The sequence below is a fragment of the Cibotium barometz genome, chromosome 34, assembly GCF_041138505.1.
Source record: "Cibotium barometz isolate CiBa-2024 chromosome 34, ASM4113850v1, whole genome shotgun sequence".
Classification (NCBI taxonomy): domain Eukaryota; kingdom Viridiplantae; phylum Streptophyta; class Polypodiopsida; order Cyatheales; family Cibotiaceae; genus Cibotium; species Cibotium barometz.
The window spans coordinates 38,918,177-38,944,687 of record NC_141079.1 but is presented as its reverse complement, the minus strand read 5'-3'; the positions used below and the strand labels follow the sequence as shown (position 1 = coordinate 38,944,687).

Here is a 26,511-nt window from a genome sequence, read left to right as displayed (position 1 = left end):
GTCTTTGAGAAACTCAGAAAGCATAGGTTGGTTGTCAACGGAAAGAAGAGTGAATTCTTCATGCAGGAGATTCACTTTCTTGGGCACATAGTGTCTAAGGATGGCGTCAGGATGGATCCAGCAAAAGTTGAAGCAATAAAGAATTGGCTGGATTTACAGACTATTCATGATGTGAGAAGTTTCTTAGGACTTTGTTCATATTACAAGAGGTTTATCCGATTCTTTGCAGAAATTGCTTCACCTTTACATCGCCTGACCAAGAAGGATGTAAAATTCTGATGGACAGTAAAGGAAGTGGAAGTTTTCAACAAGCTTAAGGAAAAACTAACCTCTGGTCCAGTTTTGGTTTTACCGGATCTTCATAAACCTTTTGTGGTACAGTGTGATGCATGCAGGAATAGCATTGGAGCTGTTCTTATGTAGGAAGGACATGTTATTGCTTATGAGAGTAGAACTCTGTCACTAGAGCAGAAAGGAATCTACAAGTGTATGAGAAGGAGCTTCTTGCAATTATTCATGCTCTTTCTACTTGGAAGCATTACCTTCTTGGGGCTGATTTCATTGTTCAGAGTGATCATTAGACTCTTCGATATTTCCTTACTCAAACGAAGCTCTCAAAGAAGTATATGAGATGGGCAAACTTTTTGTCCATGTTTCACTTTCAGATTGTTCATGTAGATGGCAAAAAGAATGTGGTAGCGGATGCCCTGTCTAGGAAACCACCTGTGGCCCCCGTCTCCATTATCTTTCATCATGAACTTGCTGATATGCGAGAATAGTATGCTAATGACTCAGATTTTGAGCGGAATTTGATCGTTTGACCAAAGGAGAGCGAGTTGATCATTATTCTCTCAAGGAAGAATTGTTGATGATGCATGACAAATTGTGTGTCACATCTCACCTGAGACAGAAGGTTTTGACAAAATGCCATGCTCCACCTTATGCAGGCCATCGTGGTATTGAAGCTACAGTGAAGGCTTTGGAGGCATTCTTTTATTGGCCTACTATGCCTAGGGATGCTAATGCTTTTCTTCGTGATTGTATCATTTGTCAGAAGGTGAAGTATGACCGTTAAAAGACACCTAGGTTACTTCATTCTTTGCCTATTCCAGATAGACCGTGGGACAGTATTGCTATGGATTTTATCTTTGACCTTCCTAGAACAAAGAGTGGGAATGATGGCATATGGACTATCATAGATCGTTTCAGTAAGCAGGCTCATTTCATTCCAGTTAGGAAGAAGATTAATGCAGAGCAAATGGTGAGGATATTTTTGACAAATATATTCAAATACCATGGAATGCCCACATCTATTGTCAGTGACCGAGAATGACGAGTTTATTTTGGAGAGCATTGTTCGAGAACATGAAGACTTCGTTGAAGTTCTCATCGTCTTTTCATCCACAAACAGATGGGCAATCGGACATTGCCAACTCAGTTGTATTGGATCTTCTAAAGTGTTATGTTTCGGATCATAAAGAACAATGGGAAAAGTATCTTCCTTTGGTGGAGTTTGCTTACAACAACACCATTCACACTTCGATAGGAAAGGCACCTTTCGAGATTGTAGAAGGCGGGAAGAAAGTACCTTCGATCCTGCATACAAAAGATAAGATCTTCGAGGCAGATCTTTTCGTGGAGAATATGGATGAGGCTTACAAAAAGGTCAAAATGGCTCTTCAAAGGACTCAAGAGAAATAGAGAAAAGCAGCAAACCTTCACCGTCGACCATTGGTTTTTGATTTGGGTGATTGGGTGCTTTTGAGATTTGAGAAGGCTAGACTCAGGAAAATGAAGGGTAAACGGAGCTTATATCCTAAATTGAGTATGCAGTACTATGGGCCTTTTCAGGTGATTGAGAAGATGAGTGATGTTTCCCATCGTCTTCAGTTACCAGATCTTTGGAAGATTCATAATGCATTCCATGTGAGTCTTCTTAGACCTTTCAGAGGTGCGGTGCCTACAGAGCAGGTTGATGAGCCACAACCAGAGGTAGAAGAACTTGATGAGATTCTTCAAACGGAACTAATTTTGGCAAATAAAGAAAGAAAAGTCAAAGGGAAAGTTTCACGTCGATATCTGGTGAAGTTTGTGAACTATTCACCTATGGATTCGAAGTGGATGGAGGAGGGTGACTTGGGAGATTCACCGAGGGTACTACAACTTTACCTCGAGGCTTTTGGTTTGGAGCCTACCTTACAAAGTGCTTCAACAGGTTCAGCTATGGATTCTCGAGTACTGCCTGTTACTTAAGAGGGGGGTGACTCCGCTCCTTTGTCATAGAATTCATTTGGATGAGATCTGGAAGTCGCTTGGTGTTCTTATCAGCACACCCGAGATACTGACCTGACAGTATATCTACCTATGGGATTTCTATGATATGTGTGTACTACTAGTCACATGGTTTGATTCATGGATATACGAATATCTTCAGAGAATGGGGACGCCTATTCTAGACTTTCGTTTGATATGCATCACTGTTTACTCATGTTCATGATGTACTGTTGATCGTGGGTCCTATGGGATGGCCATGAGCGGAGCAGGTAAAGCATCCAGGGGGACATGACTATTCACGAGGTGGATGCTCTTGATTTATGTTACTCGGATGTTCTGTTTCAGCTGGCAGGACAGTTTTCTCGTTGCTCTCTTGGGTTCTGTTTCAGTTGTGGCAGATCCTTTGAATGAACGATCGAGGACGATTGCTTTGTTTTAAGAGGGGGGTATGTTACAGGACAGAGTATTTTACCTCCTTGTCTTAAGCATTGTAATTATATTTTAAGTATGTTTAAGCATTCACTAATCATGTTTAATCCAGTAAATGCATGTGTGTAAGTTTGTACACGTGTGTGGATGCAGATACATGTTTGGTGTGTGTGTGTTCATGTGCATGCTTTTGGTTTTTCTCTTACCTTGTTGCAGGAAATAGCAGCTGAGGCACCTTGTGATTCAGCCCAATCAGCAACCGACACGTGACACGTGTGCAGGTACAACAGGCTGCACAGACTGGACTGCACGTGTGGCTGGCTGTTGCTCAGGAGCCAAGGCGGCTGCAGGTACTGCCACGTGGGCAGCCCAGCATGGGCAGCAGCCAAGCGCCAGGAAGCAGCAGCCAAGCATAGCAGCAGCAGCACCCAAGCAAGGGCAGCAGCCAAGCGTAGGCAGCAGCCAAGCAAGCGCAAGGCGGGCGGCTGGCTGAAGTGATGGCAGCTGGCTGCCACATGATTGGGCACGCGCATGAGCAAAATAGGAAAGCAAGGAAACGCGATGGGCATCCACGCGGCAACTAATCGCACAAGGAAAAGCGAAGAGAAGAAAACGCCAGGCAGCCCTTTTTTTTTTTTTTTTAAGAAAAGCTACTCGATGGTTTATGAATAAAAGCCTCTCTAGTAGATTTTTCTAAGGGGAAAAACTATGCTTTTCCCCCAAATTTGTATAAATAGAGGCCAACGCCTTTGTATTCGACAACATCATCTTGGGTGAAAGCTTGAAGGAGATTTCTTCCCCGTGGATCAAGGAAGAATCTTCTCAGGAGTTGTGCAAGGGCTACGCCGATTTTGAATTATAAATAAATACCTACGGGGGCGCCACACTTTGGGGCCAATTGGTCTCTTGTGCAGGAGCACTTAAATATTTTCTTTTACTTCCAAATTTATTATTCCAGTTCCTAAAGTGATTAAAGTGTGATTAAGTGTGTTCACCGCCCGTCAAGTTTTCTGAAGGCCGGTTTCACCATCAGGACTCAATTCGTCTCCTCCTATCTAGCTCTAGCCCACTGTGTCCCAATGCATTTGATGACATTGTTGATGCTTGTGACAAGATCCCAAATAAGTGGAGGATGTTGATGAAAAACTTGGAGACCTATGTCTTGGTGCAATTGTAGTTAAGAATGCCATGACTCGGAGAAGTTCTCTTCTTTGGGACTTATAGAGGCTGGAGCTTGGAACAAGACAATTCTATCACAATCAATGGAGTGCTTCTCTTGAAGTAATGTCTAATCTCAAAGCGTGTATGTAAAACTATACTCTTCAAACCTCATGAGAGATTAAAAGGAGAAAGTAATGGCATACATATGAATATGGATTATGTATATATGGGCTTCATGTAGTTTTGAAAAAACAAATTATTCATTTGAAATGTATTACCGTGAGAGAGAAATAGCGTGCCCTTGGTCCAAGGCGAACATTCCTTAGGATGTGTTTATTGTAATTTTGATTCTCAATCGGATCAAGCTTCTCTAGAGTTCTCTTCAAAAGCAGCTGTCTTTTCCATTTTTTCCTCTCATCCCTGTTTCTCTAGGAGGCCATGAGATCTTGTAAGTGACTTTAAAAAATTAGAAGCCTTAATAGTATGTTGATTAGAGTGAAGGAGTAACCTCAAATAAAGCACAGCTGTAGGAACGCCTTTTCTCCCTTCTGATGACAAGGGATATCTGAAAGAGCAAGTTGAAGGCTCCACATTTTCTAGTTGTTGAAGCTTCATGTCAAGTTTTTGGATAATCTCTAGCCTGTACATATGTTGGATTCAAATCCATCTAGATCAGTTGTAATAAAACCCTGAAATGCTTCAGCCATCATCATACCAAGTAATGTGTAAAACTACGAGGATGCAACCAAAAGCCTCACTATTTACAAATGATGGCCCTCGCCAAAGTATGCAACAGCAGCAGCAAGGATCGCACACTGTTTCGTCCAGCGGTAGGCCTAGACCCCATTTTGTTCATGGGGCTTGGCCTGAAATAAGGCCCTCTCAATTTTTAGCACCCTGCTCCATGAGGCTGTTGGTTCCAGCGTAGCTACCTTCATAGAGAAGAAGCTCAGCCTATAGCAGCGACTATGAGAACAGTCGGTGAAGGCAGCACACATACACATGCCCTTCCTTGGATTTTCATGAGAAATCTCAACTAGAGTACCATAGCCTCAAGCAAGAGACTGTGTTACTAAAACAGGTCCCCAACATTGCTTTCAAGGCTCAGAAGGCTCAATGCAAATGCAGCCTTAAATCGTAAACATATTGCTGTGAGTTCCACAAACCCTTCTCCCTGCAGATCTGGACTCAAATAGATAGGACCAAATACGAGGACTGATGCAACATTGACCAATGTCCAGAGGTGAAGCTTGGTCTCACCTCCACAAGCTGCTCACAGACCCACTAACACTGGTACTAACACAGGTGTTACCTCTCTAAACGTCGCCCACAGCAGAGCAAGTAAGCAGCAATCAAGCCCCAAGGCGCCCTGCATCACAAGTGGTGGACTATAACATGCGGAAGCTCTGGGGGTCTTCTTTCAGCCCTAAACACTATTGGAAACATACTGATGCAAAACGCAGACATGAAGATAGAGTAGAGAGAGAGAGATATGGCTGGAAATTCAGTATATTCTGATGGTACAAAAAGGTACCTCTTACCACAGCCATAGGCTGCCTTATACAAAAGGTGATAGACACCCAAAATCTGTCCTAGACTGAGGACCCTAAGGACCCAACTCATAAAGAGTTGAATGAGTACAATGATGAGCATCCATGCTATTTATAGGCACTTTGGAATATTGGGCTGCTGGCCAACTGCTGGTCGGCCAGCCGACTGGCCTCTTTTTGTCCATAATCAGCGCCGTCTGGTCCTCATGCAGCCGACAGCAATCCTCAACTCCCGACAGCCTCCAACGCAGCTGACGGTCCTTCTTCATGCCTTTGCTCCAATCCTTACATTGCCAAACAGCACTATGTGCTCCATGTCCTAGTTCTAATGCTCTTTTTCTTGGCTGCCCCTTCTAGATTAGCCCTGAGAATGTCCATGAGCATGTCATGCACATGACATCCCCCTCTGCTAAACTTGATGACGGGAATCCAACCTGTTCTTGGATGACTGTCATCATCCCAATCTTTTCCCGAAGTCTCTCTGTCATCCACCCATCCCTGGCAACCCTTTTCTTTAAAAACCCAGCCCGGTCTCCAAAACCACTCTGTCTCTGAATAAGATCTATGCATCTGTTCCTCCAATCCCCAATCCATTCTTGCCCTAACTCTAAACACTGTCTTGGTCTTCATTCCAGAGAAATGAGTCTGGCACTCTCACATCACCCCTTGGAGGATAATCCTCCCTTGGGACCGTTGCCCGAGAACCTATCTGGCCCACAGGACTGCCATCCCCTCTCGTTTTGTGGAACACCACCAACAAACCTCCTGGGAGCTCTTCCCGATTCTGTGTTCCTTGCCTTGGGCTTCGTATCCGTGTACTTTCCTGTACCTTGGACTTGTACACTATCATATGGGACTGCCATCCCCTCTGACTTTGTGGCCACCAACAAACCTCCTGGGAGCTCTTCCCGATTCTGTGTTCCTTGCCTTGGGCTTCGTATCCGTGTACTTTCCTGTACCTTGGACTTGTACACCATCATATGGAACTAATTCAGTGTTTAGCTTTGCTGAGCCTAATGCTCTGATACCAATGTAACACGCGGAAGCTCTAGGAGTCTTCTTTCAGCCCTAAACACCACTGAGAACATGCTGATGCAAAAACGCAGACATGAAGATAGAGTAGAGAGAGAGAGATATGGCTGGAAATTCAGTATATTCTGATGGTACAAAAAGGTACCTCTTACTACAGCCATGGGCTGCCTTATACAAAAGGTGATAGACACCCAAAATCTGTCCTAGACCAACGACCCTAAGGACCGAACTCATAAAGAGTTGAATGAGTACAATGATGAGCATCCATGCTATTTACACGCACTTTGGAATATTGGGCTGCTGGCCTACTGCTGGTCGGCCAGCCGACTGGCCTCTTTTTGTCCATAATCAGCGCCGTCTGGTCTTCATGCAGCCGACAGCAATCCTTTGCTCCCGACAGCCTCCAACGCAGCCGACAGTCCTTCTTCATGCCTTTGCTCCAATCCTTACACTGCCAAACAGCACTCTGTGCTCCATGTCCTAGTTCTAATGCTCTTTTGCTTGGCTGCCCCTTCTGGATTAGCCCTGAGAATGTCCATGAGCATGTCATGCACATGACATGGACCAATCAACAGCAATCGGCATTTGACAGTGAGTACAGCTTGGAGGCCTCCAACAGCAGCAGCAATGCGGCATCATTAGTTGTAGCAGATCTTTTCTTCAACTGTGTGGCGGGTAGTAGTCCAGCAATAGATATAAGTTTTATGGCTTAAAACCCTATAACTTTAGGGTCCATTTTGGTGAAAGTTTGGTGTGTACATGTGCAGGTTTTCGTGGGCCGTCTAGCACGGGCATCATTGGCATGCACTTCATCGATAGGATCTGTGCTTCAAACAGAAATGATAGAATCGATCATTGCCCTCACCTCTTGCTTTCATGCAAGGTCTGTTCAAGGGAGGTTCTTGTATGTGGGATGGCTTCAACATTGCAAATCTTCATCGACCTTATGATTTTTCATGTAAATGGCAAGTCACTTGTCTCTGGAATTCACAAAAGGCAAACTTAGAGAGTGTCTTGTGTAAGCTGACTGGGGTGGTGGTATCATGGATGTTCAAAGGCCATCATATTTTGTAGACTTAAAGAGACTGAGCAACTAAGATCACCTGTAATTCTCAAGCTCCTCACCTCTTCGAATTGAGGGAGGGTGTTGGAATACCTAAGGTTTGGACCAGTGTTAGGGCAATTTAATAAAGAACTAGATGACTTAGCAAGACATCATTTGTTGTAAGGATTGAGATGATATGGGCCATTGGCTATATATGTACATTTTTGGTAATGGAAAATCATCTATCTTTGTTTATTCATTTTGTGTTAATGCAATCTTAGCATTTGTGGATATCGTGTGTTCTCTCTCCCCTCCCCTGCACAAACCCTAACTTCTACAGATTGGTAGATTATAGAAACATCTATTTTGTCTTGCATTCAACCACGGCAAATGCTTGCAGTTCTTTGCCCCATATAATTGATGAGAAATGAAAATGCTGCCTTGCTTTTCTCCAACCTCGATTTTGAGATGGCCTTGTCTTACTATGTATGATGTATTATATAGACACTTAATGCTGAGGTTATCAACTTTCTAAGAACATGAAACAAAATCCCCACTGTGATTCTAGGAATTCTTTTTTGACCAAGAGGACCAAAACTCCAGCACGCCCAACATCTCCTCCGATTGCTACTTAAGCTCTATCAACGCTAATCCTATAGGGAGCTTGCAACGGAGGCTCAGCATCTAAGTGAGCTCCATATGGTGACCCTCAGGCCGAGATGGTGGCAGCTCATCTCGTAACTCAGAGTTGGAAAGGTGACCATACTGATCAAAAAACTTCTTCCAAACGTCCTCGATTCCATCCAGCTCAATGGATGCCATAGCCTGCACATAGACCAAACTTGTTCACCCATCCTTGTATGACGCTTGCTTAGCGTAAAGAAGGGAAACACACACAACAAGGGCAGTGGGAGATGGCAATGTTAAGATTCGGAGCTTAATGTGTGTGAACACCCTCTTAAGGTGTGAACGCCCTGCTATGAGAGGATAGAATAAGTGTGCCATGTGTCATTGATATAGTGTGTGTGATTTCTATAGGTCAAAAGATAAGGCTATTAGCCTACAAAAGCATGTACTTGTGAAGGGTTTTGACATCTATCATTAAATCGTGCAATACTCTCTCTCTCTCGATCTAGGAGACGCCCCCACCCACCTGGCCCTCGCCCCCCAGGTCTCCACCAGACACACATTGATGAGATCTTGAGGAGACATAGCAGAGAGGACCCCAGATTGATCTAGCACAGATTGGGAGATATCTTGCCCCTAACCTGATGTCATACACCCAATCATTGGCACCGGTTGGAGCTAGATGCTTTATTGGATGTATTTACCCCCCCTCCCTCCGACCCACCCTACAGTAGTTAACCAGAGCCTTGTACGATATTTATCTCCACGTTAGAGAGTACTTAGTACTTTTTTTCTTTTGTATCCATTTGATTTCCATTGAGACATGATGATAATGTACACAGGTTTTGTCTCGTAGGCCTTTTTTTGGCCTTTAGAAGACGTTAATGAAATCTTTCTTTCTTTCTCTCTCTACGCTCACAACATGGATACCTTCAATCCACCGTAGCTTGGACCCTCCAACCGTAAGCTCACAAATGGTATCAGAGCCTAGCTCTCTAGCTAATTTTCACCTCGCTCCCATCTACTCCCACCTACTCTGAGCACGGTGCTTGCCTCAGACTCCTGTGCTCCGCCCAGTCGACGGTTGTTCGCCTATCTCCACCAGCCGATTGTTCTAGCTCTGCGCCCGTGCCTAGTCCTTTCTTCACCACACATGGTGGCTTTACAGGCGCCCTTCGCTGCCGCCTCCTGCTGCTCTCATCGCCTCCAACGCTAGTAACAACATCAACACTACTTTGGAGCTTTCCACAGATGAGGTGACATATTTCTATATACCCACTTCACCATTTATAATATTTGGGGCTTTTCTAAGTAGAGCATCATGGAGACCAACAGCGCTAAGCAACTTCCAAACGTGGCAAATAAAGATGCATCTCCTGATGATGAGAGATGGAAGCAACTTCCAAACGTTCAATGAAAACAACTTCCAAACGTGGCAAATAAAGATGCGTCTCCTGATGATGAGAGATGGTGTCTGGAATGTGGTCAATAGCACAGACCTCAAACCAAGCCACGGAGTGGAGAAGATTCGCACATAGAATGACCATAATGACAAGGCCATGGCGCTAATCGGGCTCAGGTTGTCTGACAACCTCATTCATCACGTGGATTTCACAAAGAGCTCAAAGGAGGTATGTGACAAGTTGGAAAACTTGTTTGGTAATAAAATCATTCACTCCAAAATCTTCCTTAAGCAAAACAAAATTCCACTTAAAAATGAATGAAAGAGAAACTTTGGGAGAACATTTGAGAAATCTAGGCTCTATAATACAACTCCTCTCTGGCTTGGGAATTGCAATGGATGAGGATGATAAGAAAGCCGTGCTTCTATCGAGTATAGAAGAGGTTTCAAAACTCTCATAAACCTTGACTGTACTAAGGGTGGCTCAGGGTGGCTCACAAAATGACTTATGATGAGATGATTGCAGTCCTCATAGACAAAGACTACTGCAAAGAGCAATCTGAGCTTTCCTTTGAGCCAAACAGAGTCATGTTCATGAACGGGAAAGGCAAACGAACTATTAGATGCAGCTCTTGTGTCCAATAGAGCTCTTGTGTGTATGTACTAGGGTTTTTAAAGATAGAAAGGAAAGCAGCGGAATACAAACACCGCACCACACACAATAGCCCTGAACTATTGTATTGTATTATGTAAAAAAGAAAATGTTACAACTGGATTTTCTAAGTACAAAAGATGATAGAAAATGTTGACCACAATACTCAGCCCAATGCTCTATTGTAGTTTCTTCTTAGCCAACCCTTAACTTTTTTTGTGAAACCACTATTTTATCTTATATTTGAGAACCCTCAAAGTGAGAGGCTCTCATTAAAGTACATCTAAAAACAGTGGAAAAACACTTCATAGTTCTATTGATCAATCTGTTGCAGCTCAAATCTATCATGCAAGGACTACGTAATGATCGACGGAAGTATACATACTTGTCGATCCAAGGTTGTGCAAACACCTCGTAATTACGATCCAGCCATATTGTCCATATAACCCAATCTCTCGCCTAGGCAAAGAAAAGAGCATATTCTTGCACTATGGAAGGATATCTTCCAAATATCCAAAACATTTTCCCAAATGTCACCCCAAGGACTCTTGTTCACATATCCGAAAATAAACGATTCAGAAAAATCCCATTGTGTCAACGCATGCCCATAGCAAATGATAAATACTCTCCATCTGATGATTGCACCACAAAAAATTGGAGCCGCAATTTTCTGCTTTGCTATATACTCTCCTACTGAGAACGTTCCCGTGAGACATCTCCATAGAAAAACCTTCTGTTTTAAACGCAATTTGCTTTGCCATATCTTTCCCAAATTACCTTTCCACAAGGCTAAGAACTTGTTTATATGCCACACCCGATCTGCATGTCCCTTTATCCAAGGCTGTGGAAGCAATAATTGTCACAAACGGATGTGCAGTTATACAGAATTTAGTACTGAAATCACAAAATTATCATCCTTTGATCACTGCCATATCCCTTATACATAGCCATAACAAATGATTATACAATGTGGAAGTACTGAAAAGAAATGATACTGCACTAGGGACCAGAAGATGGGCTAGACCCCCCCCCCCCCCCCCCCCCCCCCCGCCCCTTTGAAGGATATGTATTGCCTTAAGGGAGTAAGACTTTTACAAATACATAAAATGGGTGGCTTGGCCCAGCCATACACCACTGTTTCTTCCAAAATGATTGAACATGAAAACAACTTATAAAAACTATACTTGTCCACAAGTAGCCCAGCTACAAGCTAGCAATATGGTGCCGAGCACCCTTCACCAAGATTGCCCAGCAATGACGATTTCTACAAATGTAGCTTAACTTTAATGAGATCAACCATCTAGTGGCTGAAAAATCAGCCTTAGGAAAATGCCCAGCACTTCCCAAGGGTTCTCCCACATAGAACTTGTAGCAACCGGAGCCAAGATGATTCTTCCACAGCTTCAATCTTTAGAAATAGTCTTCTTCTTCTTCTAGCTTCAATGGAGACTTTCAATTCTGAAAATCAGAATTCAGCCGGCTTCTAAGTGTTTTGGAGAGGTTAAAACACTATGGTATGGCTGGAAAAATACTCTATAATAAGTGCATTAGATAGAGCAATAAACAAAGGCCAAGAAGTGTTGAAATGAGATTGAAAATCTTAATTTATAGAGTCTAGAAGGAGGCGCCTACAAGAAGAGAAGGGGTGGTTGATATTGCTCATAAAAAGATGTGATAGGGAGAGATTTGCGCAAGTCTTTTCTTCACAAAGGATGGCTTGTAGCAAAGTAGCGACTCATGTAGCTAAAAGAGGAGGAAAAGTTTACGTTTTATCTTTTTCTTTTGAGTTAACTAGCTTGCATGAATCTTTTGGAGAAAAGTGAGCTTGCATGCTTTACTTTTAAGAAAAGTAAGCTTGCATGGCACACTTTTAGGTGCATGAAAAGATAAAGCATTGCATGATGCATGCATGTAGCTAAAAAAGCTTGCATGTTGCATGCATGGGGGTTTCTGGCCATGCATGTCGCATGCATGAGGGTTTCTAGCCAAGCATGTCGCATGTATGGGGGTTTCTAACTATGCATGTCACATGCATGAGGGTTTCTGACCATGCATGGAGGTTTCGCATCATGGAAAGGAAGTTTATCAACCATACTTAGATAGACTGTCATGCATGCATGGAGATAGAAAACCCGCATATAAAAGTGGGCTGCCTTCAAAATGTCAATTATTCCTGTGCAAATCCATCAATACAAGTTAATTGAAGACAGGTTATGCAACATACTAACCCATGGGTGCAATCCAGGTGTCCCCAAATCCATGAGCTTCTCATACAATAAAATCCAAGCATTGTCCAGGTAAACAAAACAATACACGCAAATAAAAATAAGCCATGCACACAAATGTATGCATTTAAACACATATTTTGAAAGAAACCCCATCTATTCATATGTACTTGATATTTACAAGGGCTATGGTATTTGGCTCTCCAAGATCCATCAGCCATTGCCCTTGATGCCCCGCAGGGCGCACAGGTTTCTCGTACATATGCAGGTATTATGCAGGGCCTCAGACAAGGGCATGTCAGTGGACTTTGCCCCGTGGATTATCCCGTCCTCCAGCATTATGAGAGGCGTCCTTAGGCTGCCCATCGTCTTCTTAGATCGGGGGTCAAACCCTCTTCTCTTCCATGAGAATCGTCTCATGGAATGTTCAGGGCCTTGGAGGGCTTCCCACCCGTGGTAGGAAGCGCCTTCTGAAGGACCAGCTTCACCCTGCTGTTACAGGAGGGTCTATGGATATACTTTTGTTGCAAGAACACAAATTGGATAGATCTCAATGTGGCAAAATTGGTAAGATGCTTTCTGGCCACACCTTCTAGTCCTCGGCTGTTGGGACTAGAGGGGGTGTTTGCATTTCAGTGGCAGCATCTGTTATGCCTCATGTTATTGGGCACAGTGTTATCATCCCTGCTAGAGCGCAGCGGATCTTGATCATGCATGAGGGTCAAAAATTGGGAATCTTGAATATCTATGCACCTAATGTGAGAGGTGAAAGGGTGGCCTTTTGGGACACCATTACAAATGTCATTCCCCCCCAGGTTGATCATTGGATAGTGGGAGGAGACTTCAATATGGTTGAGCAACCTTCTAACAAGAAGGGTGGACGCGAAGGGGGTTTACACCCTTAGGAGTGAACCTCATGGGAGAGGTTCACGCTTTCTTTTTTTGGCACGGATTGCTGGACTGAGGATCACTTCCAGAGAAGGCCAAACTCCTTATCTTTCTCTTGGTATAACCGCAGGAGCGGGGATGAGAGCATCTTTGCACGTCTAGACAGATTTTATGTGGATAATTGGTCCCTAGACAGAAGAGGCGCCATTGCTATTATGCCTGGCACCACCAAATCCAATCATTGCCCCGTCATTTTGTGTCTCAAGGAGCCTGGGGCTTGGTCGCTCGGCCTCTCCCCGTGTCCGTATCCCTGACTCTCTTTATCTAGATGCTGACATCTAACTTGAGATCAGAGAGATATGGAGATCTTGTGACGGTCCTAATCCTCATCATAATATTGCGCTGGCTCTTGAGAGGACCAGCCATCATTATCATAGCGTTGCCTTGTCCAAGAAGAAGAAGGCTCTGGACAAGGAGAGAGCTATTAGGCGTAGGATTTCAGCTCTTCAGAGGGAACATGAAAAGCATCCACATGCCGCTTGGATTACAGACCTCTTGACCACAGTTAGAGCAGAGCTGCAGTTGGCCATGGACAGGAGGGTTGAGTTCACGTTTCACGCGAACGAGGCTCTTTGGACTCAGATGGGTGGCAGATGCAACAAAGAGTTTTTTTCAGCGCACAGGCCTTCCCATAGCAGGGATTCTGTGAGGTACTTGCAGGATTCACAGGGTGAGGTTCAGATTGAGCCTGATAAGGTAAGGGGTATTGCTTCATATTTTTATCGGTCTTTGTTGACTGCTGCAGAGGTGCCCTCTCCTCCGAGAGATGTGGCATGGCAGAAAGTTTGGGAGTGCATGCCCAGGGTCATTACAGATGCTTTGTTCTTCCCTGGATGCCCCTTTCTCTAAGTATGAATTCCTTCACGCACTGCATGCTCTTTCCAGTGGTTCATGCCCAGGGGATGATGGTCTTTCTCCCGCCTTCTTTATTCTTTTTTGGGATCATATTGGAGATGCTATCACTGTTGCCCTTCAGGAAATGTGGCTGTCGGGTATGATGCTGCCATACCTCACAGAGGGGCTGATTCACCTTATCCCCAAGAGTGGGGACAAGACTGACATCAAGCAATGGAGGCCCATCACTCTCCTTGGATCTGCATATAAGATCTTAGCTAAAGCCTTGAATATAAGGTTGCAGCCGATTCTCCAAAGGACTATCCATGATACACAGAATGGATTCCTCCCAAGAAGGAGTATATTTGATAACATCTTTTCTTTCTGGAAGCTGTCAAGTGGGCAAAGCCTAGTCAGTAGCCTCTTGCCATTCTTTTGCTTGATTTTGAAAAAGCTTATGACAGAGTGGATTGGGATTTTTTGGAGGGCACTATGGCACACATGGGGTTTTCCCAAAACTGGATCCTGCCTGTCCAGGGAGGCTCATAGCACTGTTTTAGCTTGTGGGGGGCGCGGCGAGCGTTTTCAGATTTCCCATTCGGTGAGGCAAGGCTGTCCCCTCGCCTCTTTACCATACCTCATTGTAGCTGAGGCTATGAGAAGGTTTCTTCGGACTGCCCCCAGTGTTGTGGGTCTCAGGCTGCCTTTATGTACGGAGGAAGAGTTTTTGGATTCTGAGTTAGCAGATGATACGGCATTGTTCCTTGAGGATTCACATATTGCTTTGTGCTGGATTTTTCATAAGGGTTGCATTGGCCAGCTTCATCGCCTTATTCGGAACTTTCTTTGGTCAGGGCTTGATGGAAATGCACACACCAGGGCCAGAGTTGCTTGGGAAACCATTATCAGGCCTAAGCAGGAAGGGGGATTGAATATCATTGACCCTGAGGTGCAATGTAAGGCTTTGCTCTGTAAGCTTGTTGTTAGCGGCTTTCTTCCAGGCACTGAGCCATGGAAGGACTTTCTCATGCAGCAGATCACGAAGTGTGTCCCTGTTCACGGAGGTGACTGGACTCTCAGCTCACGCTTTATTTTTTCGGATGCAGTTCACCGCTCCCCTTCATCCCCCCTGTTTTGGGACTGCCTGAGGAGTTTTTTGGTACACATCCCCCCTCGTTCAGTGGAGGAAGCTAACCGACAGCCCATTCTGTGGAATGATTTGATATTAGATGTGCATGGTAGGCCTCTTGGGGCAGCTATGTATATTCTTTGGGCTGGCTAGGAGACCCTATGCCCCACAGTGCTGGCTTGGAAGAGGCTTCAGAGCCTCACCGAGATGCAGAGATTGGATTTCATGAAGCACTTGAGAGGCTCTAGACACATGTATACAAGGGAGTCCATATCTCGAAGTAGCCCATGGCTTCAGTTTACAAAAAAATATATACAACCACATCCCCAACCACTAGATTACTGGATCTTTTTTGGAAGGTCGTCATCATTCTTGGTTTGGGGTTTTTTCTGGGACAGGTGTTCCTCTTCAGGTTATGGGTCTCTCCTTGCCTAGGGAGGATGATGTACCGGTCTTTTTTTTTGTACAGGATGGATGGCAGCTGGAGAGATGTGATGTGCACGACCTTATTAAGTGCCCCCAGATTCGTCCAGTCAGAGTCGTTGGCAGGTTAGGGAAGCACGTCTTTGTTGAACCGCCCCCCCACCCCCCCAGGGATGATCACAGAGTGTTAGCCTTTGATTGTATGGTGGCTGCCCTATCAAACATTTGCTACCCCGGTGAGTGGGAGTGGAAGGATGCTTGTAACCCTTTGAAAAGCATGCCTTTTTTCAGTTATACGGTGTGGAATGCCAGACATCTTATCTTGGGACACATTCAAAGTGTCCCTACTCTTAACCCCATTGGGAGTCTTATGGCATTTCGATTGACATTCAGAGGGTATTTTGGCAAAGATTGTGGCATTCTTATAGGAAGCCACTAATTTCCTCCTTTATTTGGGTTTCCCTTCATGGTGGCTTGGTCACCAATCAATGGAGGTCTGTTTTACTGGTGCTTGCCCAGCATGCCCTAGATGTGTAGGAGTTTCGGAGTCAGTTTACCATTGTTTATGGGAATGCAGGGAAGCACTAAGGGTTTGGTGTGCGATTGCACACCTCTTTGGTAGGATTAAGAGGGATGCTATCATTTCTTTTGGTTCTATCATTTGGTTGACACAGTCTAGGCCTCAGCTGAGATTCGAGGGCACTGCCAGGAGCTTGGCCATTATGGTTACGCAAGGAGTTGCTCGGCAGTGTTGTCTTCAGGATTTGCCACTTTCACACTGTCCCTCCGGCACAGAGGTTGGACAGTTCTTGGGAGATTATTGCTAGCATCTCTGCCTGGAATATCTCGAAGGCTAGATGCACTGAGGCCATTGAGGGTACTCCCGTTCTTGTTTCTCAGTGTCTTTGCAGGATTTGGAGAGATATTATTCACACCATTATGGCTACCTCGGCCAGAATCCAGGGATCCGGTCAGTTTATGAGAGAGTGGGACATTGGTATCTTTTTCACATCCTCTCATTCGGGACCCTATTGGCAGCACAGGGTTCCTGATTGGTTGAGATCTCCACCTTGCTTGATGTGAAATCTCCATTTTGTAAAAATTTTCATACTTAATAGAAGTCTCCTTTCTAGGAAAAGGTAGCTGTTATATGCACTTCGTAAAAATATAGCCACATGGCACCCGTGAGCAGGTGCACATGACATACCTTGGCGAGACATTGTGGCCACACCCATGGGAGTGACGACACCTATCAAGCTGAAGATGGCACCCCAAGTGCAAATAGTCCTTGAAGAAAGGATATTTAGTGAGGTTGGGGCACCCTGAGGGATTTCAACAATGTCACTCCTTGAAATCCTGTATAGACAGCCTATACACCAGATTCTGGGCAGCAAGGGAAACCACAGGCCTCGTGAAGGGGTGCCCAAGTTCACTGCCAAGATAAAGCTGATCAACTTCGCCAACTTGGCAAAAAGCAAACCAGCCAAGCGGACCTACTGCTGCATGTGGGCCTGATAAATCCTCCGATTCCTCCAGCGTTTTCCTCCTATCCAGCAATAAAGTTGGTATTTGTTCCTCATCTATTTTCTCGTCACATGAAATAGGTTGTACCACATAGTTGTCATTTTTTAACAATGTGCATAGCAACAATCTAAATGAAGCAGCCTTACTCTGTTTTTAAGTGTTCTGAATCAGCCTTGGTGTCAAGACTTGAAGGGGGGGAAACCTGCTAACAAACAAAAGCATTCATTACAAAGTTGCATTTTACCCACCCTTGTGCTAAAAAGAACTGAGTGCGTGTGTGTGTGTGTGTGTGTGTGTGTGAGAGAGAGAGAGAATTTGACCACTTCAAGGATCTTGAGTCTGGTATTGCTCTTTTGTTTTATGTTATTCAAAAATGACTGTGCCTCCACAATATCATCTCCACCACCCAACCCCAATAATTTGCCCCGACCATCACCTTTGCTATTCATCAACTCGGGGTCTTGTATTGTAGGCAGAAGCGCAGAATCTCCTGAATCTAGAGTCCTATGACAAATTTCACCTGTGCTATACTCTTCAACTTTTTCAAGTATCTGTGCTATGTGTGTGTGTTTGTCACTTTGTTCCAAACCTAGAGCTGCCTCTGAGCTTTTCCCTATTGCCGATCCAAGGGAGCTTGTCTCTGCTAGGATAGAGAACTTGTTGTGTTTGAATTCTTCTTGGTTGTGATCATTGCAAGTACTCACACATGATCCGGCACTCTCATCTACAGTTGTGTGATGTAGATTCAAGCAATCGCAGCTTGAGCTAGTAGTATTGTTCTGTGTAGGAAGATAAGCAGGTAGCTTTAAGACATCCTCCACCTCCCATTCATCTGCATCATCCATATCTATGCCTGGAACAAAGGGATCATTGTTTGGGGGCATCATGCTCCGGGGCATGGCATCATCAGCATCACAAGCACTTTCTTCTTGTGTCATTTGGAGCTCTGTAATTACAGCATTGTCTCCTTGCTTTTCTGCTACTGGTTCCTGCTTGTCCGCATGGAAGTCACTGGCTACATGATCTTCATGCTTTCCTGCTGACGTTTCTTGCCATGCACCATCAAAGAAGGCAGAGCATGGCAAATCTGTGCCATCTCCACCAAGGAGATCAAACCGGAATTCATATCCATCGTTGTCATCCACATTCTCCTTAACACCGTCATCATTGTTATCCATTTTCTCCTTAACCTGGGCAGTTTCTTCAACTCTGGGCTCGCCATTTGATTTCCTGATGCGATCCCTGCACAGAGCAATGTCGGCCTTTCTGAACCGCATTTTTGCAACAAGGGCCTCGCCTGTAACTTCCATGGTTGCAGGTATATCACCGTGGAAATTGCCGTCATCCACATTCTCCTTAACATCGTCATCATTGTCATCCATTTTCTCTTTAACCTGGGCAGTTTCTTCAGCTCTGGGCTCGCCATTTGATTTCTTGATGCGATCCCTGCACAGAGCAGTTTCGGTCTTTCTGGACCACATTTTCGCAACAAGGGCCTCGCCTGTAACTTCCATGGCTGCAGGTATATCACCTTGGAAATCGCCTTGCTGATTTGACATGAGGAAGTCGTTTTCTGCTACGCAGGCAAGCTGCGTATTGCGCGCGCACACACAGGAGGCTCGGTGCAACTAGCCCTCCTCTTTCAAACGTGCACATGCGCATGTAACTATCTGCCTTGAAATAAGATTTTAACTAAATCTGGGAGAATTTATTGAACATAATTGGGTTGCATTTAGCGCACACAAAGGTTCATCGTCGTGTTTAATTAGGCCAGCGCCCCGATTTGGGTTCCCAGCCTTCTACCTCCAGGCAGCACGGCCGTGCAAAAGCCAGGCGAGAAGGAAGAGCAAGACTGAAACACCTGAGGCGGTCTCTGTACCCAGCTTCCCGCTCAATCGTAGAGGATGACACAGTCAAAAGCCTGATAGCCTCCCTAGAAGAACACCTGATAGAGCAGGAACATCTCAGGGCAGAAGGGACCAGAGTGGCTCAAGGAAGGTGACTGCCCCTTTCGTAAGAAAAGGAAAAAGTACCAGAGAAGCCATTACCAGGGTAGTAGACCAAGATGGTCGCACCCTGGAAAGACCCAAGGAAATAGAAGCATGTTTTGTACACCATCTATGAGGAAAGAGAGAGTTTCTGTCTAGATTCCACATATAAGTGCCCAATGACACTGTATACCTCATAGGGAGACGAGCCTTCGTTCCTGATGATCTGAAATGTGTGCAGCTAGCAGATGGATTGCCAGTAGAATTAAAGTCACCAGGGTCAGATGGATTGCCAGTGGAATTCTTCTGGCACTTTTGGGAACTCATCAACAAACATGACCTGTGCGATATGATCAGTGCTTGTCTTCCTAATGGGGGGGCTTCGACAAATGTGAACACATCAAGCTTATCCCAAATAGGGCTAACAAACTCCACCTAGGAGACTCACAATGTTGAACACCTCGCGTAAAATCTATGCTAAAGCTATGGCCTTTGGAATTAAGTACATCCTCCCTAGAGTGGTTGACCATTTTTTTTTTTCCAGGAAAGAGACTTCTATTAAGTATGAAAAAAGCATATAACAATCACGGCTATAAGCCGGAATAGAATAGAATCACCCCAATATGTAAGGTGATCTCAACCGATATGGAGCATCAGGGTGCCATGAAAGACCTATGGGACTAGAAGGAAAAGAAAATGCCATGGTCCCACCCCCGCATAAATACAACGCGCTTTGCGTACACACACAGAGGACCCCTGAATACGAGCCCAAGTAGCCATGAGAGTATGGATGATATCACCCCATATAGTGCTAATGCACTGAGACTCAAAAATCTGGACACCCTCGATAACCTCCGTGCTTCTAGCTCTCCAAATCTACTATGCCATAATACTAGCAACAATCTCCCAACTGGTGTCAATCCTCTGTTTGGGGAGTTTATAATGTGAGTCACGGAGATCCTACAACAAACCATGCTAGGCAATACCTCTACGAATGAAAATGGTAGTGCCTCTATCATTGCCATCGTAGAAAAGCAACGGACCAAACTGGGAAAGCCAAGCAACTACCCTCATAGTTTGGATTTGTGCAAGACAAGAAACAATAAAAGCCATCCTCAATCCAAACGGGTTGACCCCAACCAAATTTGGATTTATGCAAGGCAGGAAATTCCATGAAGCCATCCTCAATGTGTAATGTGGTACTGAGACCAGGCCCTCACACAAAATGTGCCCTATATGCTCTTGAATCTTGACCTTAACAAGGCATAGGACGGGGTGAGATGGGACTTCATGCTAGCAGTCTCATTGAAAGAATGGGATTTGGGGCAAGATTCTGCAAGATGATACAAGCACTCATGGCCAATGCTACTCTTTGCCATGGTAATTGAACCCCTCCTGGCTAATGTACAATATTATAAGGAGAGGGGACTCATCCAAGGACTCAAGCTACCAGACACCCTAAACAAATGATCACTCTAATGATAAAAGGAATATGCTGAGAACAATGTTGATGCTTTCTTGCATATTGTTGATGAGTTCTGCGACCTGCCTGGCTCTATCAATAGCCTTGCCAAATCTGAAGCGATGACAGACCTGAGCACTGGTCGACTAAGTATGGATTCAAATGGGTCAACCATGGATGTGTCATCCGACTACTTGAGTAGAACTCACAACTAAGCAGAGATTTGATTGGTTCCTTGAGAAGATGCAATCCAAACTGGTCTACTGAAACTCAACACATTTATCTTTGACAAGAAAACTCACAATCATCAAGCATGTCTTGTCTGCATCATGGTCTTTGTTGCTTCTGTGTGCATATTATAATCTTCTTGGGACAAAGTGGAAATACTCAATATGGTTCTCTCCTTAGCATAAGAGTTGGTAAGCTCTCCCTTGGGACAGGCATGTGCACCACAGTCCCAGGAAGGTCCCAAGAAGGACTTGGAATTCGACCTCTCTCTGTCTCAAAGCCAAGGGTTTAACCACTAAACTTCTCTCAAAGCCATCCCAGGGAGGATTCTCTCTCTCTCTCTCTCTCTCTCTCTCTCTCTCTCTCTCTCTCTCTCTCTCTCTCTCGCAGTATGTCCTTGATTTTTGTAGGTGCAGATTCACAGCAATGACAAGATGAACCAAGTGGAATGTATTGCAGGGAAAGATGACAAAAACCTTGGGGAAACTGAATGCCCATGCGACAATGGCGAGGTCACGTATCTGATGTTGGAAGCCCTTACTTACATCAAGGATATCTTGTGTCTCCAAGAGGATTTCATGGAAAGGGAGATTAAAGTCTCTAAAGGAGACCCATGCATTTTGAGGGAGTAATTGAAGCCAGGACAGTGGAATTGGATGGCTCTAAGGGAAGCATGACTAGCGGCACCATTTAAATGAAGCCAAATAGAAAATGGGGGAACTCTAGAAGGAGTTTGAGGAGATTAAGTGCAGGTAAAGAGGATAGAGGAGGTGAAGTGTATGTGCAGGTTGCCTTGAAACTGGATGTAAGCTCAAAATGTAAAACTCCAAGTGAGACCTCTTGTAGGAACTCATTTTGTAGATACATGGCAAGTTGGAAAGGACCTCTGATCCTTAAGTTGGGAAGGACTTGTTATTATAGTATGTTACTTCCTGTGTTAAAACCCTAAGATATATAATTGTCATGCATAAACATGCATAAATGAGGCATAAACGCATCAACCCAACCACCCCCGAGCCTAAGGAATGCACACATGAATTACAATGAAGTACCTCATACCTTAACCTTGATGTCCCATACCACCAAGAGATATGACTCTAATCCAGCAGCATGTAGCTACAGTGTGAAATGGCATGAGAGTAGATACAATCCTCTACACAAGAGAACCTCCCTTAAGTGTGTCCCAAGCCCCTATTATATAGGAGGGTCCTCAAGTGACTCTTGACTCTCCATTTCCCATGTGTGACCCTTGGATGCCTGACCCTAACCTCAACCCCTAAGGTTAACCCTAACCCATGTTCCACTAGAGCTTGTTCCCATGCTTCCATGCTCACAATCCTAATGTGGGTTAGCCTCCTAGTATATGCACATATAATGTGCACATAACATACTTCCCCTCTCTCAAAACATTGCACTCTTGCAATGAAAAGAAGGAAATCTGAGTTGAACATTCTCAACCGACTCCCAAGTCAATTCCTCTATTTCCCTATCTTTCCACATAATTTTAACCTCAAGGATTAGTCGACTAAGAAGTTTCCTTTCCTTGAATTCAAGTACTTTCTCAGGTTCATATGGAACATAGGATAAATCTTCGACTTCAACGAGTTCTTGAGGAGTAACTGTGTTTTCCTCACCTCCCAGTTTCTCTTTCAATCTACTGACATGAAAGATTGGATGAACTCTAACATGTGGAGGCAGTTTTAGTTCATACGCAACCGTGCCAATCTGACATATAACTCGAAATGGACCACAATATCTAGGAGATAATTTTGAGCACTTTCCTATTAATAAAGTCTAAGAGTCTTTAGAAACTTTTAAATAAACCAAGGCTCCTAATTCAAAAGACCGAGGTGAGCATCCTCTATCAGCATAAAACCATGCCCTATCCTGAGCACTCCTGGTAGAATCCTGAGCTTCGGTCAACATTTCCTGCATATCATGCATAAAATTCCTTAATGCATCAAGCTCAATGTCCTTAAGACTGACATCAATAGGTGCCCTGGGTTGATACCCATACATAAGCATGAACGGACTAAAACCAATAGCTGTATGTTTAGAACTATTATAGGCAAATTCCATCATTGAAATATATTTTTCCCAATTTGATGATTTTCCAGAGACATATGCTCGAAGCATATCCTCTATAATCTGATTCACACGCTCTGTTTGCCCATCAGAATGCAGGTGTCCATTGAATAAAAGAAACACGCGTTGTTCCACTACTATATCGACGATCCACGTATGTAATCACCAAAACGAACCAACAAAATAACATTTTTATTTAGTAAATATTAGAATTTACTTTAAAAAATACTAAAAATTAGAATAAGAAAGAAAAAACAACAACAATTAACTAGAGATTGCTCTGATACCACTGTTAAAACCCTAAGATCTCTCTAGATAATTGTCATACATAAACCAGGCATAAACTCATCCACCCAACCACCCCCGAGCCCAAGGGATACACACACATTAATTACAACGAAGTACCTCATACCTTAACCTTAATGTCCCATATCACCAAGAGGTATGACTCCAATCCAGCAACATGTAGCTGTAGTGTGAAATGGCATGAGAGTAGATACAATCCTCTACACAAGAGAACCTCCCTTGAGTGCGCCCCATGCCCCTATTATATAGGAGGGCCCTCAAGTGACTCTTGACTCTCCATTTCCCATGTGTGACCCTTGGATGCCTAACCCTAACCTCAACCCCTAAGGTTAGCCCTAACCCATGCTCCACTAGAGCTTGTTCCCATGCTTCCATGCTCTTAAGCCTAATGTGGGTTAACCTCCTAGTATATGCACATATAATGTGCACATAACATCCTGCTCGAGACATGTGCCTTTGATATTGTAGTATGTTACTTTGTGCCCGAGACATGTGCCTTTGCACATGATGTTTTGCAAGATCAGGAATCCCCATATGACTCCTTGTTTAATACATAGTGGGGTTCTCCTAGCAAGGAGAAATTCTCTTATTAGGAAACTTTAATGCACAAACAATCGATAAAGCAGGTGCATATGTAATGTATGATGTCCATGCAGATTCAGTCATACTTTTAGAGAGAGACTCTAAAGAGATTGGGACACAATGGTCCAGCACCATATATGGCAAATAGTTCTTAGATTTAAGAGCCATGTATGAGCTACTAATCTACATGGGATGTTAAGATGGCCTACATTAGATAGTCGCACCTCCTTCCCATATAAGGGGGGGTGTGGATTACTTGATGGGATCTCCTCCTCTCATGCCACACATACATGATTTCACCATCCCATCACCACCCATTCTTATAGATCACTCATACCTTGCCTTCATTATATCATGTAAATCCCAACCAACCAACCACCTCCAATCCCCCCCATATCCACCTTTAGCCACATTCATTTCCATCATCATGACCTTGATTCCATGTATGAGGATCATTTTTCTCCCCTAATTTTTTATCTTGATCCTACCTTGCCCATTTCCACCCTCACTTCACAACTATCCTCTATCATTCACAAATCTACACGCCAGCTGTCCTATTAGCACTACTTGCTCCATTGCCAAGCCTCATGTGATCGTGCTCACAACAACCACAAAATGTTTGGTATGATGAGAGGAATGCAAGAAACCACAACTTCACCTTAACCTCATCTATGTGTAAGAGATGCAAAGATCCTTTCGCCTTACCTGTTGGAAAAAGCATGCATTTCTAGCCAAACATGAGGTAGAGCTTTACCAACTCTTCTTTAGTGTAGATAGCTCCAATGCTTGGTGTGGCTTTGAAGAAAAGCATCTACCTCCACTCATCATTGATCTACTAAAGTGGGAAGTTTATGCACAACATCTCTATGATGTGCCAAATAAGCCCACATCACAACCACACACCTCATGCCCTACTTCAACCCATCTTTTCAATAATGCTAATAGGGATCTATTGAACTTGCACCTTTGGGGGCTAAGAATCATAAGGACCTTTGGGGGAACACTTTTTTGCACATGTGCACAAAATCCTAGCACCCTTTCTACATGACTATATTAGAGCCTTATGAGAAGGTTTCCCCCTTCTTGAATCACCCATACTATTGACCCCATCCATTTAGCAGGAGACCTCCCGATCTGAACAATTATAGGACCATTATGATAGGCCATAGCCAAGATCTATAGGGCAGTTTTGGAGGCTGAGATTGGCCTTTTAGCATAGAAACAAGGACAGAGAGCCATAGGCAATGGTTAGTGTATATTGGTGAAATCCAGACGAGGTGATCAACAATATTCAAGAGTGTCGTGGTAGGCTTGCCATATAGGTGGATGAGCACCAATATTGAGGAGTGCCTTAGTAGGGTTGCCATATAGGTGGGTGAGAAAAGAGGCATGTGGATTTCCTTTCCAAGATGCAGAGTCATAAATCATCGGAGCTAAAGCTATAATGAACACAACAATTATTGCTCATTTTTTGCAAGAAACTCCTATTTCTAGCACATACTAACAAGATGCTTATAGTCCTCTTTTGTTTGTATAACATGTGATGACTAAATTTATGGTGCCTTCTAGGGCTTTCTTGGTGGACTTGACTACATAGGGAAAGCTTTATTGGGCTATAGAGTGGCACGACTGAGAATGGACACTTTTCTCCGTAAGTGTGAAGAGTCTTAATTGGGGCCAACGAGGTTGACAAGTTGAAGTAGTATAGTGGATCTTTCTCTTGAGAGAAGATATTCATGGTAAATGGAAATCTAACTAGGTGAGCTATGAGAACTTTGGGGTTAAAAAAAAGGTGACAATGGTCAAATCTTGGAGAGAGAGAGAGAGAGAGAGAGAGAGAGAGAGAGAGAGAGAGAGAGAGAGAGAGAGAGAGAGAGAGAGAGAGAGAGATTAAACACTTAAATTAAAGGAACACAACTTATCCACTTAAAACCATGGGCATCCCCTCTTACCAACCCTTCTCTAGTTCACACTATAACCATGGTTGAGATTTTTTTGGAAGTTGATCATGATGAGGTTCCCACTTTACTTGGAGTTAAAGCACTCTAAAAGCTACTCTACAAACCATTGTGTTGCCAAGGTTGTATTCAATCTTGTCATGTTGCAATGGTATTAGTAACCTAAAGAACACTTTTTTCTTCTTAGTATTTAATCCAAGATACAAAGCATTTTGTTCCTCAAATCTCAAAATTTTTGATCTAATCTTCCTTAAGTACAATTATTTGTGTTTAAACATATATAATTGTTCCTAAAATCTCAAACATTTTGATCTAGGCTTCCTTAAACACAATTATTTGTGTAGCATGCTTGTAGCAAATAGACCCCATTGTAATCCTAATCTCATGGTTAGATTAGCTTAGGAAAGCTAAGGGAATGGTATTGTTAATACTTGCAATGTTGATTATTGGTGAACCTCTTTTCATAACTAAGTACATTGATATGAACTTCATAAGATGAAAATATGAGACCTTTTGAGAACCATTCTTCCTTACATCCCCTTCCTCCAAGCTTAAGAATAATTCCCCATGAGAAGTCATATGGCTAGGGGCTCCAACATCAATAGACCATGTGTTCAACATGTTACTAATTACATGTGTCATTCATC

General features: G+C 43.8%; 1 protein-coding gene across 8 annotated transcripts in view; it reads right to left on the bottom strand.

Annotated features, from left to right (window-relative positions):
- LOC147619001 (uncharacterized) overlaps positions 1 to 19,624 on the bottom strand; it is a 121,914-nt gene extending 102,290 nt beyond the window's left edge. For 2 of the 8 annotated variants that reach the window (XR_015262006.1, XM_086774213.1), the window contains exons 1-4: positions 17,576 to 19,623; positions 17,402 to 17,457; positions 4,373 to 4,504; positions 4,143 to 4,284 (exon numbers count right to left, since the gene is read on the bottom strand). Coding sequence is in view for 6 of the 8 variants with exons in the window: in XM_086774213.1 (XP_086630339.1) it covers positions 4,143 to 4,284; positions 4,373 to 4,504; positions 17,402 to 17,457; positions 17,576 to 18,814 (1,569 nt within the window). In the remaining 2 variants the exon portion in view is untranslated. Of the gene's footprint in view, positions 1 to 4,142; positions 4,285 to 4,372; positions 4,505 to 17,401; positions 17,458 to 17,575 lie in introns of all 8 variants that reach the window. The other 6 variants (XM_086774211.1, XM_086774212.1, XM_086774207.1 and 3 more) reach the window with 4 other exon arrangements.
- Between the last annotated feature and the right edge of the window lie 6,887 nt (positions 19,625 to 26,511).